The sequence below is a fragment of the Parasteatoda tepidariorum genome, chromosome 10, assembly GCF_982258835.1.
Source record: "Parasteatoda tepidariorum strain Cologne lab strain chromosome 10, Ptep-v5.0, whole genome shotgun sequence".
Taxonomy (NCBI): Eukaryota; Metazoa; Arthropoda; class Arachnida; order Araneae; family Theridiidae; genus Parasteatoda; species Parasteatoda tepidariorum.
Genome location: NC_141764.1, coordinates 7,728,826 through 7,741,118, shown reverse-complemented (window position 1 = coordinate 7,741,118; position 12,293 = coordinate 7,728,826). Strand labels below are relative to the sequence as shown.

Sequence of the window (12,293 nt, the reverse complement as noted above, 5' to 3'; positions counted from 1 at the left end):
AGTGCGCATGCGTTGCTATGGTGATCGCTGCTGTTTGATAATTTCTTTTTTTCACTTTTAATTTTTTTCTGTATTAAGTTGATGAGTTTATTTTTGAGATAGGGGACCAGAGACATCCTGTAAATACTTCTTGTGTTGTGAATAAAAGAGAATTTAATCACTTGAACGATATTTTTCTTTTTATTGTTTTAATTAAGAATCAGAAACTCTAACCTACAGTTCAAATTGGATAGTTTTCAATACTAATTCAGGTAAATATCAGACATAAAGAGAGTCCAAATTGATTGACACGGTACCGAAAGCAAGGAAAAAAAAATGTCAAGGCCTAAACTTACCGAAGCTGAAAAAGTCAGAGCCAAAGAACATAGACGGGAATATCTCAAGCGTTAAACACAAACGAAAAGATTCCGTTCGCAAACACAAAGCCTGTCCATCACAAAAGTACCAAATAGGTTGAGATAATTGAAGCCTACCGAAGAGCCTCTCCGAACCCTTTTCATGCCAATACAACAACTGGGTGGTGTTGATCACCTGTTAGGGATAAAAGGATCCATTGTCAACGTACTCAATTACTTGCACAAGACCGTAGACTGTCATCCACGCACTCTAAAAGATTCATTCACTATTCATGTAAAATTGGAAAAAAAAGCCTAGCTTTCAAATCATATTTCATGTATGAACTTGTGAATCCGAAAGGGGTGTATGATGCAGTTTACCATCTCATTCAAACACCATCGTACCCATCCGAAAATGTTAATAATGATCTCGATTGGCTGATCAATATCTATTCAGTCATCAAAAGAATTGACGCAGAATGCGTCTGAGCTGCATTTAAATATGCCTGAGAAATTGTGTACCGAGCAGTTCAGGATTAACAGTTAAAGGTGTCCCAGATGAAAACAAAGTTTTCTTTTTTTTTTTCCAAAAAAAATTAGACAAAAACCATTTTGCCAATTCCCAATGGGTAACTTGTGATTGCCTTGCGGAGATCACAATTTTTCCTCATTTTGTAGTGAATCGTATTTAACATTTTTTATTTAATTTTTTTTAAATATTTTTTCAGGAAATGACCAATTTATTGAATAAAATCTTCGTTGTGTTGCAAGTAGTTGCTTGCTTGCACTATTCCTTGTGCTTCTCGTTAGAATCCGATGTCAGTCCGTGTGATTTATTTATTGGGGAAGACGACACAGACAACACCTTGTTTTGTGATCAAGAGAACACCACTTTAGAACAAATAAAGAATGCTCTGAATTCTCTCAAGGGACAAGGTACCATAGAATTGGAACTGTACAAAGTGAGTTTGGGTGTTGTACCGTCGGATTTCTTCAAGGGTCACAACATTAAAGTTTTGACCATCGCTTTTTGTGACCTACAGAGCCTGGTTGGGGGAGGAGGACGAATTCTAGAGGGTCTTGAAAATACTGTAGAAGTGAGTATAATTTTTTTACCCATATGTCATTAAAATACCCATATTATATGTCTTCAAAATTATTTTTTGAATTGTTTTATTATAAATTTTAAATTTCTAACTAGACATGAAATCTAATGATGATGTCACATTTTTCCAATGTTGTCGGTTCATTTTTATTGACCAGAAAATCACATGGTGGGTCAAGTTTTCCAATATTAATTTTCATTTTAATTTGTTTGTCATCAGCATAAAATCGATTTAAGTCGTAAAGGTATTGCTTTCTTATACATATTTTTGTATCCCTAATTTAAAGGTATTACCTGTACTGTTATTATTACGTTTTTATTTTCGTTTGTTTTCTTAATAAGTAATTATAATAACGTAATTCTACGTTACATTTTCAGATAAGGTTATTTTAATCGGTGTTTGATCTTATTAACCGTTTTACAATTATTACTTTATGGTGCAAATTACATTGTTGTTGTTGGCGTATGCCTGTTAAGGCAGAGGGGTGCGATTGTTCCTGTTTTCCAGTGGCGCCATCTATGGCCAAGAATTCGACTTCTGCCACACCCATACGTCATGCCCGTTTATAGGGTGTGAACCATTCATTCATCCACAGATCGTAATTTTGACCTGAATCAGAGTACGATCAATCTCCGATTCAGTACCCCCAGAGGTATTGATTTGCAAATTACATTGATATACTAAATTCCGATTAAAGAGATTTGTTAAATGAGATAGAACTTAGCCTTCAGCTTCTATGCACAAAGTGATGAATGCAAAAATAAAATTTAAAATACATCCATCCGTTTGGTGAGCAAAAATATTAAATTACAAATGTGAACTCACCAAATCTGCTATAGCAATATACTTTTAATTTTAAATGTTATTTCAAAAAATGATTACTTAGAAAAACGATTTATGCCCACTAATAGATTGTATCATAAGGGAAATATTTGAACGTGGGAAGTGGCAACACAAGTGTTATTTTTAGTACGCATATTTTTAATTTAATAATTTCAACCGTTTTATGCTGAGAAACAACAATTATTTCGAAACAATCCTCGGGGTCAGTGCGCGTCAGCGAACAGGGGTCCTACAGTCCCCTTGTATTTTCATAAAGACAGAGCGTTTTTTAAACTTCGATATTGATATATATTCTTAGAACCTTTCTTTGAAAGATTTAAAAAAAATATTCATATCAGGGATAGTAAATTATAATTGACTTTCAAAAAAATAAAAAGGCTATCAATATGCAGCGAATAACTTATGATAAAGAAGGGATTTAAAGCATTGTAATTGACTTGATTGCCGGAAGTTCGAAAGTTCTTCCTACCTTAAATTTTAACCTGCCTAAGTTCCACTAATCGAGCATGTATTTTGAGTTTTAGTTGAACGAGTATACAAAATTTGCATCATAAAATATTTTTTGAGTTTAATTTTTTTTTCTCCAGTCTTCACAAACATTCGATTCTTTTAGGAACTTAAGAAGTTTGAATATTTTTGGTATTAACGTATTTTATTAACTTTTTAAGTAACGTTTTCAAGTAACATAACGACACGTAGCGTAATATTCAATTAATGCTCAAGAAACGCATTTTGTTAATTTTTCTCCAACTTGTATTCCAATTTACCAAAGATCTTATTTTTACAAAACGAATGCAATACTTACGAGTTTTTAAAACTGTAAAATTACCAGCGATTAAGCATCAAATTCAAAATTTTATTTTAAAATTTGAAGATTAAAATGTTAATTAAAAAATAAATGTTTTACTTTTAGAGCAGCTGCGCATCAAATTCTGTTTTTAGATTTCATATTATGCATTGAGCTATGTTGAGTGTTTTTTTTTAATTGGTGTTATGACAGATATTCAAGAAAAATAATGATATTATAAATTAAACCAATATACATTATGTAAATCATTATTTCTTTTGATATTTCCATACAATAAATAACAGATACCTTAAATCTCTATTGAAGGAATTAAGAGTGACTTAAATTCTTATCCTAATTCCTAATTTATGGTCTTTCATAATCTGTTTAATTTTCGTTTTAAAGGTTAAGACAAATGTATCAATCATACTTTTTTTTTTGTAAATTGTATTCAGTCTTACAGTTCTACAATTACAGTAAAATGTCAGTTCTTACTTTCGAGTTTAAAATATATAAATCTTCACAATTCTCTTGATGTATGTTGTTTATCAAAAATGACAGCACTGAAACATGAACAGCATAAACCTGAAAATGACTTTTTTTAGTTATGTGTTATTTATTTTATAAACGTCGTTGAGCAGTCGGCCGGATTTTGGGCTTACGTTATTACTAATGTTCGACTCCGTAGCCTTGTATTTGAACCAATCCAGAATACTCTCATGGATCAGTACCCCCAGAGATATGATTTGTTATGGGAACATGGAGGACTTTGTGACTCGACAGATTTAATGTGCAATCACCATTTACTATACAGGGAGTCTTAGCTAATGGTGACTGATGCACTTTAAATTTGTCCAGTCACAAAATTATGTAGTCATTTGCTGTATTTTAACTGTATTTACTGTAGTTTACCGCATTTACTGTAACTCAAAATGTAACGACCTTATGTTATATCGTCCGTTTTCACCTTCGCGCAAGGATCGTTATAACTGTACACAAATCTTAATATTTTTCAGATAATTTGACTGTCTTAAAAAGCAATATAATAAATCGTTTTTATTTTTTAAATCAGGCATTGATGATTAAAGGAAGTTCAATTGATGGAAGTGAGTTTCGGAATTCAGCTCTGAGCTACTTGAGGAAACTGAAACACATTGACTTCGAATCCAATAACTTCGAGGAAATAGGAGATGACTGGTTTAAGGACGCCCCACCATCCTTGCAATCGGTTTGGCTTTCAAATAACAACATTAAGAAGCTTGGAAATCGAGCTTTTGCGGATATTGTCAATCTTGATTTCTTAGGACTGAGTGGCAACAGTTTGAGATCTGTTAGTAGAAACATGCTGCCAAATCCCGCGAAGAAACTGTGGCGTTTAGAATTAGAGTAAGTTAAGAGATGGTATAAAACTGTTTTTCGAAGGCTGTGACATCAAAGGAAATAATGATTTTATTCTGTACAATTAATATACTATTTTTATGACTTCTGTGAGTTTGCAACTCATGACTGTTGGGTTAAGTTTTGATATTTAGCCAGAACTCTCTCCGTTTATTTTGAAAGTAGCGCAAAATGTTGACATATTTAAAATCTTACTCCTATGCTGCTTTATCTGGACTCGTAAAAAATTGCAAAAAATAAAAATATGGCATTGATATTGATAATTTTCCTCTCGTTAAAAAATAGTCGCCAAATTTGCGATTTTAAAAAAGTTCTATAATTTTTTAAAATATTTAAGTTATTTGTCAGTTCTGAAGCATAGATAATTCTTATTTGGCAAGATGGCACATAGAGTTTAAAATTAGATTTTAAATTTTCCTTGGTGACAGAGCTTCGAAAAACCATGTTTGAATATAGAAAAAAGAAACATTTTTTTTCAGCATTTGAAGCTTCATTATTTAGTCTAGGTTTCCTCTAATCTTTAAAATACAGGGGCGATTGGAGCACAAAGTGAAAAACCCTGAAAATTTTGCGTGAAAAAAATGATATCAATTTATATACTATGCATGTTTCATATTAAACATAGTTTTTTAAAAACATTTATAATTAAATTAGCTACTCATGCAGAATATCACACCTTTAGAGTACCTAATTCAAGAAAAAACTTACTTCTTAGAAAAAGCGTGATATTGGATTTGAATATGCATTGCGATATTGAATTTTAAAAAAGCTAAAATAAAAATTGCGATATTGAATTTTTAAATCGAGTAAATACGAATTACTGTGCAAAATTTTTAGGTCGCGGGAATACGAATCGCAATGCGTAGTTTTTAAGCACGGATAAGTGCGAAAATCGATGTTTGATATTACAATCGCGTGAATACAAATAGCAAGATTGGATTTTAAAAATGCGTGAATACGAATCGCGCTATTGGATTTTAAACTCACGTGAATACCGATCTCGATATATGGGTTTTAAAAACGTGTAAATGTAAATCGCTATATTGGACTTTTAAATCACGCGATTAGGAATTTCCGATGCGCGATTTTTAAATCGCGTAAATAAGAATCGCGATGGTAGGAGATATCGGCATAGGCTTCATTCTAAATCCCACAGAACACCTTTGGAACAAATTAGTGCGCAGATTACGTAGCCAGCCAAATCCTCACATCCAAGCGCACTCACTTCATCTGTAGAATCATTTGGCAACTTTGCCTGGGTTTATCGAGGCTCCTGGGTCAACCTGACCCTTAATCCTCCCTCAGAACAAATAAAGGGGTAACATGACACAAAACTAGTAAACACTTCATCTGTAATGGAAGTCAATTCCTATTCAAAAACTGGTGGAAAGTCTTCTCAGATGGCATCGATGCAAAAGGGGGACCAACCACAAATTAATGTGTGCATCAAGACGCTTTCTAAGTTTCCGGTTACTTTTGGCTGGATAGTGCAGTTAAACTTTCCCTCCCTAATCGCAATATAAAATAACAGAGAAAAATATGTTTATTGTTGCTAAAAATGTTTTTCGTTGTTGTTAGTTCATTCTTATTCTCCCAAAAATTACATGGTATAAATCAATTAATCTAGATTTCTTTGCTTTACAGCATAGAATTAATAAAAGTCACAAAGCCGTAAAATATTTCTATATTCCTCAACTTAAGGATTTTTATCTTTAATATTTACTTATTATAATTTCTTAGTATTCTGTCAATTATTAACTCTCTCATTTTGATTATTATATCTAAATTAAAAGCTAAAAATTGCGGCGTTTCTTTGTCAATAAAGTAATTCTATAATTTTGTCTTGTAACATTTCATAATAAACTTATCTAAATCAGCATCTAAACTAAATAAGTGTTTTTAAAATTAGATGATTTAACTTAGCAAGTTTTGAATAAAACTTTGTCCATTTAACGCATTCAATTAAAGCAATGAGTACTAAAACATTGAGCATATTTTTAATATGCTCAACGTTTAACTTATAATAACAATTAACTTTTCTTACAATGACTAAATAATATCTATTGCAAAAAAACTTAAACGAACATTTTAAAAATAGCAAATATTAAATAGGAATTTAAAAATCAGAAAATATTCCATTGGTTTACACTACCCTTGTATAGTGTCAACGGTGGAAAAACTTTAAGAAAATTTTAAAATTGGGATACATTATTATTTATAATATGTATAAGTTTCTTTGGTATAAACTTGTAAACGAACTATTCTTATTTATAATATTTTCAACAATTAAGGTTGAAATAAAATATAATCTTTTTAAACATGTTTTTGATTTTCATATTCTAAAATTTTATAAATATTTCGTATTATTGCAGTTAAAACTCGAAATCGCGAAACTTAATTTATCATTGAGAATAAAATTTTTGTTATTTTTTTTTTCAGTGATAATAAACTATCTAATCTTCCTGGAGATATTTTTTCGAACGCTCCAAACCTGGAAAGAGTTTCCATTTCTTCCAATTTAATTTCCACGTTGCCCGAAAATGTTTGGCGACCTATTTGGAAACAGTTGACTCACATAGATATAGACAGTAAGTATTATTTTTTTAAAACTCGTTTTTAAGTTGACCCATATGAAAATGAATATAATGATATGCTTTTTAATGAGAAAAGTTTATTAACGTGATTAAATAAAGATAGGAAAAGTCTACGCGTTTTGAGTGCTGAAAAAAAACGGCCCGTTATCAATTGGCTACCTACAAGCGACATCATCGTGGGTATGCATCCTGATTGGCTAGTGAAATGTGGCATTTGTTAGTGTTAGCAACTGTTCTTTCCATCATATTTTGAGTACGCCTAACCGGTAAACTATGAATTTTCTCAAGTGACACATTTTGCATTCTTTCACAATTTGGTGTAATTCTTTCTTACCACCAAGACAGGAAAGTAGCATGTGGTGTAGAACATAAACGAACTAATTATGCGTCACAGTTGCCAGATGCACAAAACAAAAATAGTCATGGTTACAAAGAAATACATTAACAAATAATAAGTTTAGGTTAACTGAAAGACGTAAACAAAAAAGAATTACATTTTAACAAATTTTATATGCGATACGGCATTGTATTTAATTAATTTTACGATACTTAACGTTCTAACTTATGTGTAGAAAATCAGCTTGACCACAGCCAGCAGTACCCAGAACATTAATTCACCATCTTGTTTGTAAACAACAAGATGACGTTATTGGTCAGGTGGTTGTGTATAAATGGTCTTCTTCTCGAGTTGAGACAACCCCATTATAACCAACACGTGAATGATTAAAGGAAATTAAACTTGAAAAAAGAAAGGCCCCTTTACCAACGAAAAAAATAATAATGAATGCGAAAAACAAGAAGAAACCGCGTAATCGAGAGGAGTTATGGTGGCTGATAGAGCAATTCAGGACAGGTTACATTTGGAGGCTAAGTGGACGAATGAAGGAGACGAACTTATGTTAACAACAAGAGAATCAGCATTAACTATAGAGAATGAATTCTGGAGCATTAAGATGAGCTGACTGAAAGGAAAGGGGAATTTATTCTCAAGGTTCCAATAATGTGCTGTGTAAAAATTTTCTGATACAACTTTTATCGAGTTTTAAAAATCAAAGGATCAACACAGCGCCACAAGACAGGTCGAAAGATAGATCGGCCTTGCGAATTAAATCAGATAGGAGCGCCTTTCGTTTGACAAGAGAGCACCGTTGGGGTGAAAGTGCAAGCCCCGGATAGATGGCAGCACCTTCCATTCGCGAGGTCACCACTTCCATAATTTAAATATACATTTGAAGGGAAAGGAAACTTTCTCCAGATCCCTGTACTCGTGGTATTGCTCAGCGACCGATCACAGGACTTTCGATCGCACAAATTTTACCCACACATATATCTCATACCCTCACTCGTAGTTGCTTCGAGGGTCGAACCCTGGACCCTCCGGATTGAAGTTCGATGTTCTAATCACTGAGTTACGACAGAAGACGATAATGAAAAATCAGAAGTTTTCTATTAGCTGCAGTTGCAGTGGATGGCATTTTTTTTGTTGAAAAAGCGAACATTGAGAAGAAAAAAACACTGAATAAATTTTTAATTAAGGATCAGATTTTAAAGTGCTAAGTATTTTTAAGTGCTGTGGACTAAATTTTAAATCTTTGAGCCCGTAACATTAAATATGCAAGTTAAATATGCCAGGCGATATTTTAAATCATGAAAACAGGCACAAAAACGTTCTATCTCGTTCGTATAAAATATATACACGTATTATGTTCCCGAGAACTTTTTAAGCGAAACGAAAATCTTTTGCACATAATCATTAAATTCGCTTATCCAAATATAATTTCTCGTACAATAATCTAGCTATTATTTCATAAAACAATAGTAACGACAATTTTTATAGTAAGTTGCTAAAATTATTACACCATTTTGAACATTGTCATTTAAAATTCAAAACACAACATTTAAGGAGTAGTTTCCGAGAATTGAAATCTCGAAGTAGTCTCATTTTTAATTTTTATTTCTCGAGAACAATTCGAGAATGCCTTTCAAATTTTTTATTACGTTGATTATTAAATAACTTTCATCAACGTTAAATCGTTTCATCAACGTGCCTCAAATTTCAAATTTTGTTTTTCTTCATCAATAAATTAAATAATAAAATAAATATTAAATAAAAGAAGTTTTTTTCTGTAGAAATATTTTGGGTACAAGCTTTATAACTGTGTGCAAATATTTTTTGAATCGCTTCATTACTTCAATCCAATATGACGAAATACGCAAAAAGTAAACGTAAAAACTTATACCATATTTCTTGATTGTGAATACCCTTAACTGTTAAGGGTCAAAAATTGAAATTCGGCTAAAAAAATTATATATTTATTCAGAGAAAATATTCTTGTCTGACTTCGCAACTTAAATATTGTCTATAGTTCGTTCACCAGGAGTTGGTATTTGGTTCCGCCTTCATCTCGTGATATCCGACGATATTATTTCGCTATTTTTGGGAGAAGGATGTGAACAATCCTGACAAATGTTGCTATTTGGCGATCGTATGTCAAAAATATTTATTTCGCTATCATTATGTGCATCTTTTTAACCCCTTAACGATCGGTTAATTTTCAAGAAAACGATCATAAAAGTGCCTATTTTTTGGCTTTTGTACTTGTATTACGTATTTAATTAGTGTTGCAACTAGTTAAAAATAAGCTAACCATCTACAATTACGTTAAAAATATCCTGGTGCTGCCATCAGGTGTGTAAAATGAGAAATAAAATGTTTTCCTGGCAAAAGAAATGAATTAGTTTTATTCTTATTGGCGCTTTACTACTGAACACTCCAGCCCGTCAATATCACGGGAGCGAGAAATAGCGTGCGAAAACTCCCCCCGTCATTTTCACGGGAGCGAGAAGGAAGGGGTTAACATAAAATATTTCATAAATTTGATGTATTTCTCACTTTAGAGTGAATAGTTTGATCTTTTTGAGACATTTTGCTAGGAAAACAGCAGCTTTCAAATTTAAAATATATTTAATTAGATAGATCAGCGAAAGTATAATAGAATTCACTGTTTGCGTTTGGCACGCATTAAGGGCTGTCTCAATTTCAAGCGCAGAGATGTTTCTCCTCTTACTCAGAGTCTGAGAAGGTGTAACCAAGTGCCAACTCCGTGCGAACGAGCTATACACTAACTAGTTAGCATATTTAGGTTAGGTCCTAGAATCGGTAATGATTCAAACTTCGTAGCTGAATCTTCGTGGACAAAACTTCCCTTGGGGCCGAAATCGAGCTTTCGATCGCTCAAATCTATCGTAAGATCGTTTCCCAAGCTCAAATTCTTAAATTAAGAATTAACATTAGTTTATGCATTAATTTTCATGAAAATATCTTATATGTTATATAATTTTAATAAGTTCAAATTCGGAATTAATTTCCTTTTGATAAAAGTAGAATGTTAAACTAAATAATATTTTTATATTTTACTTTTTTAATTTAAGAAACAGAATGAAAAACGTTTAATCTTAATTTAGAAAAATTAATGTTTTAAAGTTTAAAACTTTAATTTTTTCGTTTAATTTGCATAATTCTCAATTACTAAATTATGCATAATCTTAATACAAAATATTTTATATAGTATATAATTCTAAAAATTTCGAATTCATAAATAATTCAACGGTAATAAAAGTAAAGTATTAAAAAATTATTTTTTTTTACATTTTATTTTAAAAGAAATAGAATAAAAAACGTTTAATGTTCATTTAGAAAAGTTAATGATTTAACTCATAATGAATTTAACTTTAAGGATGAGTAAAATATTAAATTATAATTTTTTTTAAATTTTTATTATTTCTTGCTGTTGTTGTAGTTCATTTACGTCGCACTAGATCTGCACAATGGGCTATTGGCGACGGTCTGGGAAACATCCCTGAGGATGATCCGAAGACATGCCATCACAATTTTGATCCTCTGCAGAGGGGATGGCACCCCCGGATCGGTAGCTCGACGACCTGCGCGCGAAGTCGAGCACTTTACGGTAACACAGTTTAACGAGGACCAATACCGCACACCCTCGGTCCCTACGCAGACTGATCCAAGTGGTCACCCACCCGCACACTGACCGCAGCCAGTGATGTTTTTATTATTTCAATTTAAAGAATAGAATGAAAAACGCTTAATGTAAATTTAGAAAAGTTCGTGTTTAAAAGCTAACGTACCGACGAGATTTTATTGATGCGAAATGATGGATTGGCGAAGTCTTATACACGCGAAGTAATAGATCGGCGAAGTTTTGGCTGCGAACTGCAGATTAATATTGCATGAAAATATAGTATTTCAATAAAAAGTAATCCAGAGTGCCCACTTTTTTATTCTGCAGCTCCGTACATTAACAATTTAGGGTAAATTTTTGTACTTTTTCTTTCATTTCAGAAAATCCGTTAAACTGCGATTCTCTTGAAGACTGGATTTCCGAAGAATCAACATGCGCTAAAGTTACTGGAACTTGCAGATTTTTTCATGGAACATATCGAAAGAAACTGCCTTTGAAACGTGACTTAAACTGTTAATAATACTGTTATTGCCAATAAATGAGACAAATTTATTAAAGTGACTTTTATCATTGATATAAAAAATAGAATACACACTGTTGAAAATTTTTTCTTCGATTTTTACATTTCGTAGTAACCATATCTGTGGGCTATAAGAGTATTTTGCACACATTCCAAAATCTATAAACAAGCTTAATTTCTTTAGAGGAAATCTTTTTAATAAAAAAATTAGTAGAAAAAAAATGGGCCACATATTTTAAATAGTGATGCAATTTTGTATAAATATATTTAATATTACATATGTACCTAAAATTATAAAAATTACATTGAAAAGCATGCATAAAAAATTTCTTTCGCAATTTTTTATTTTAAGAACAATTCAAAAATATTGTTCATAAGTACATAGTAAAAAATTTCGTGTATCTGAACACCGAAAATGAAGGCAATAACTTTATGCGAAAATGTTCTACCTGGTATTCCAATAGACCAAAACACAAGGATCAGTAATTATGGTCGCATACTTGTAAAATAAAACGAGTTGGTCAATGAAACATTCGCGTAGCAGAGAGAGTATTAAGACTAATTTGAATTTGGCTTAACAGAGAGAATAGAAATTATATATATTATAAAATTATTTAATGATGTTCAAAGAGACTTGAAAAGTAAATAATTAAGGTTGTATACCTATAAAATAAAATGAGTTGGTAAATCAAACATGCGAGTAGCAGAGAGAATACTAAGACGAATT

General features: G+C 31.8%; 1 protein-coding gene across 1 annotated transcript; it reads left to right on the top strand.

Annotated features, from left to right (window-relative positions):
* The first annotated feature begins 1,063 nt into the window (after positions 1-1,063).
* On the top strand, positions 1,064-11,603 carry LOC107446202 (uncharacterized). The gene is made up of 4 exons (XM_071184453.2): positions 1,064-1,432; positions 4,144-4,457; positions 6,909-7,057; positions 11,427-11,603. Exons 1-4 carry the CDS (start codon positions 1,067-1,069, stop codon positions 11,561-11,563), a joined length of 966 nt encoding a protein of 321 aa, XP_071040554.2. The 5' UTR covers positions 1,064-1,066; the 3' UTR covers positions 11,564-11,603.
* Positions 11,604-12,293: the final 690 nt, after the last annotated feature.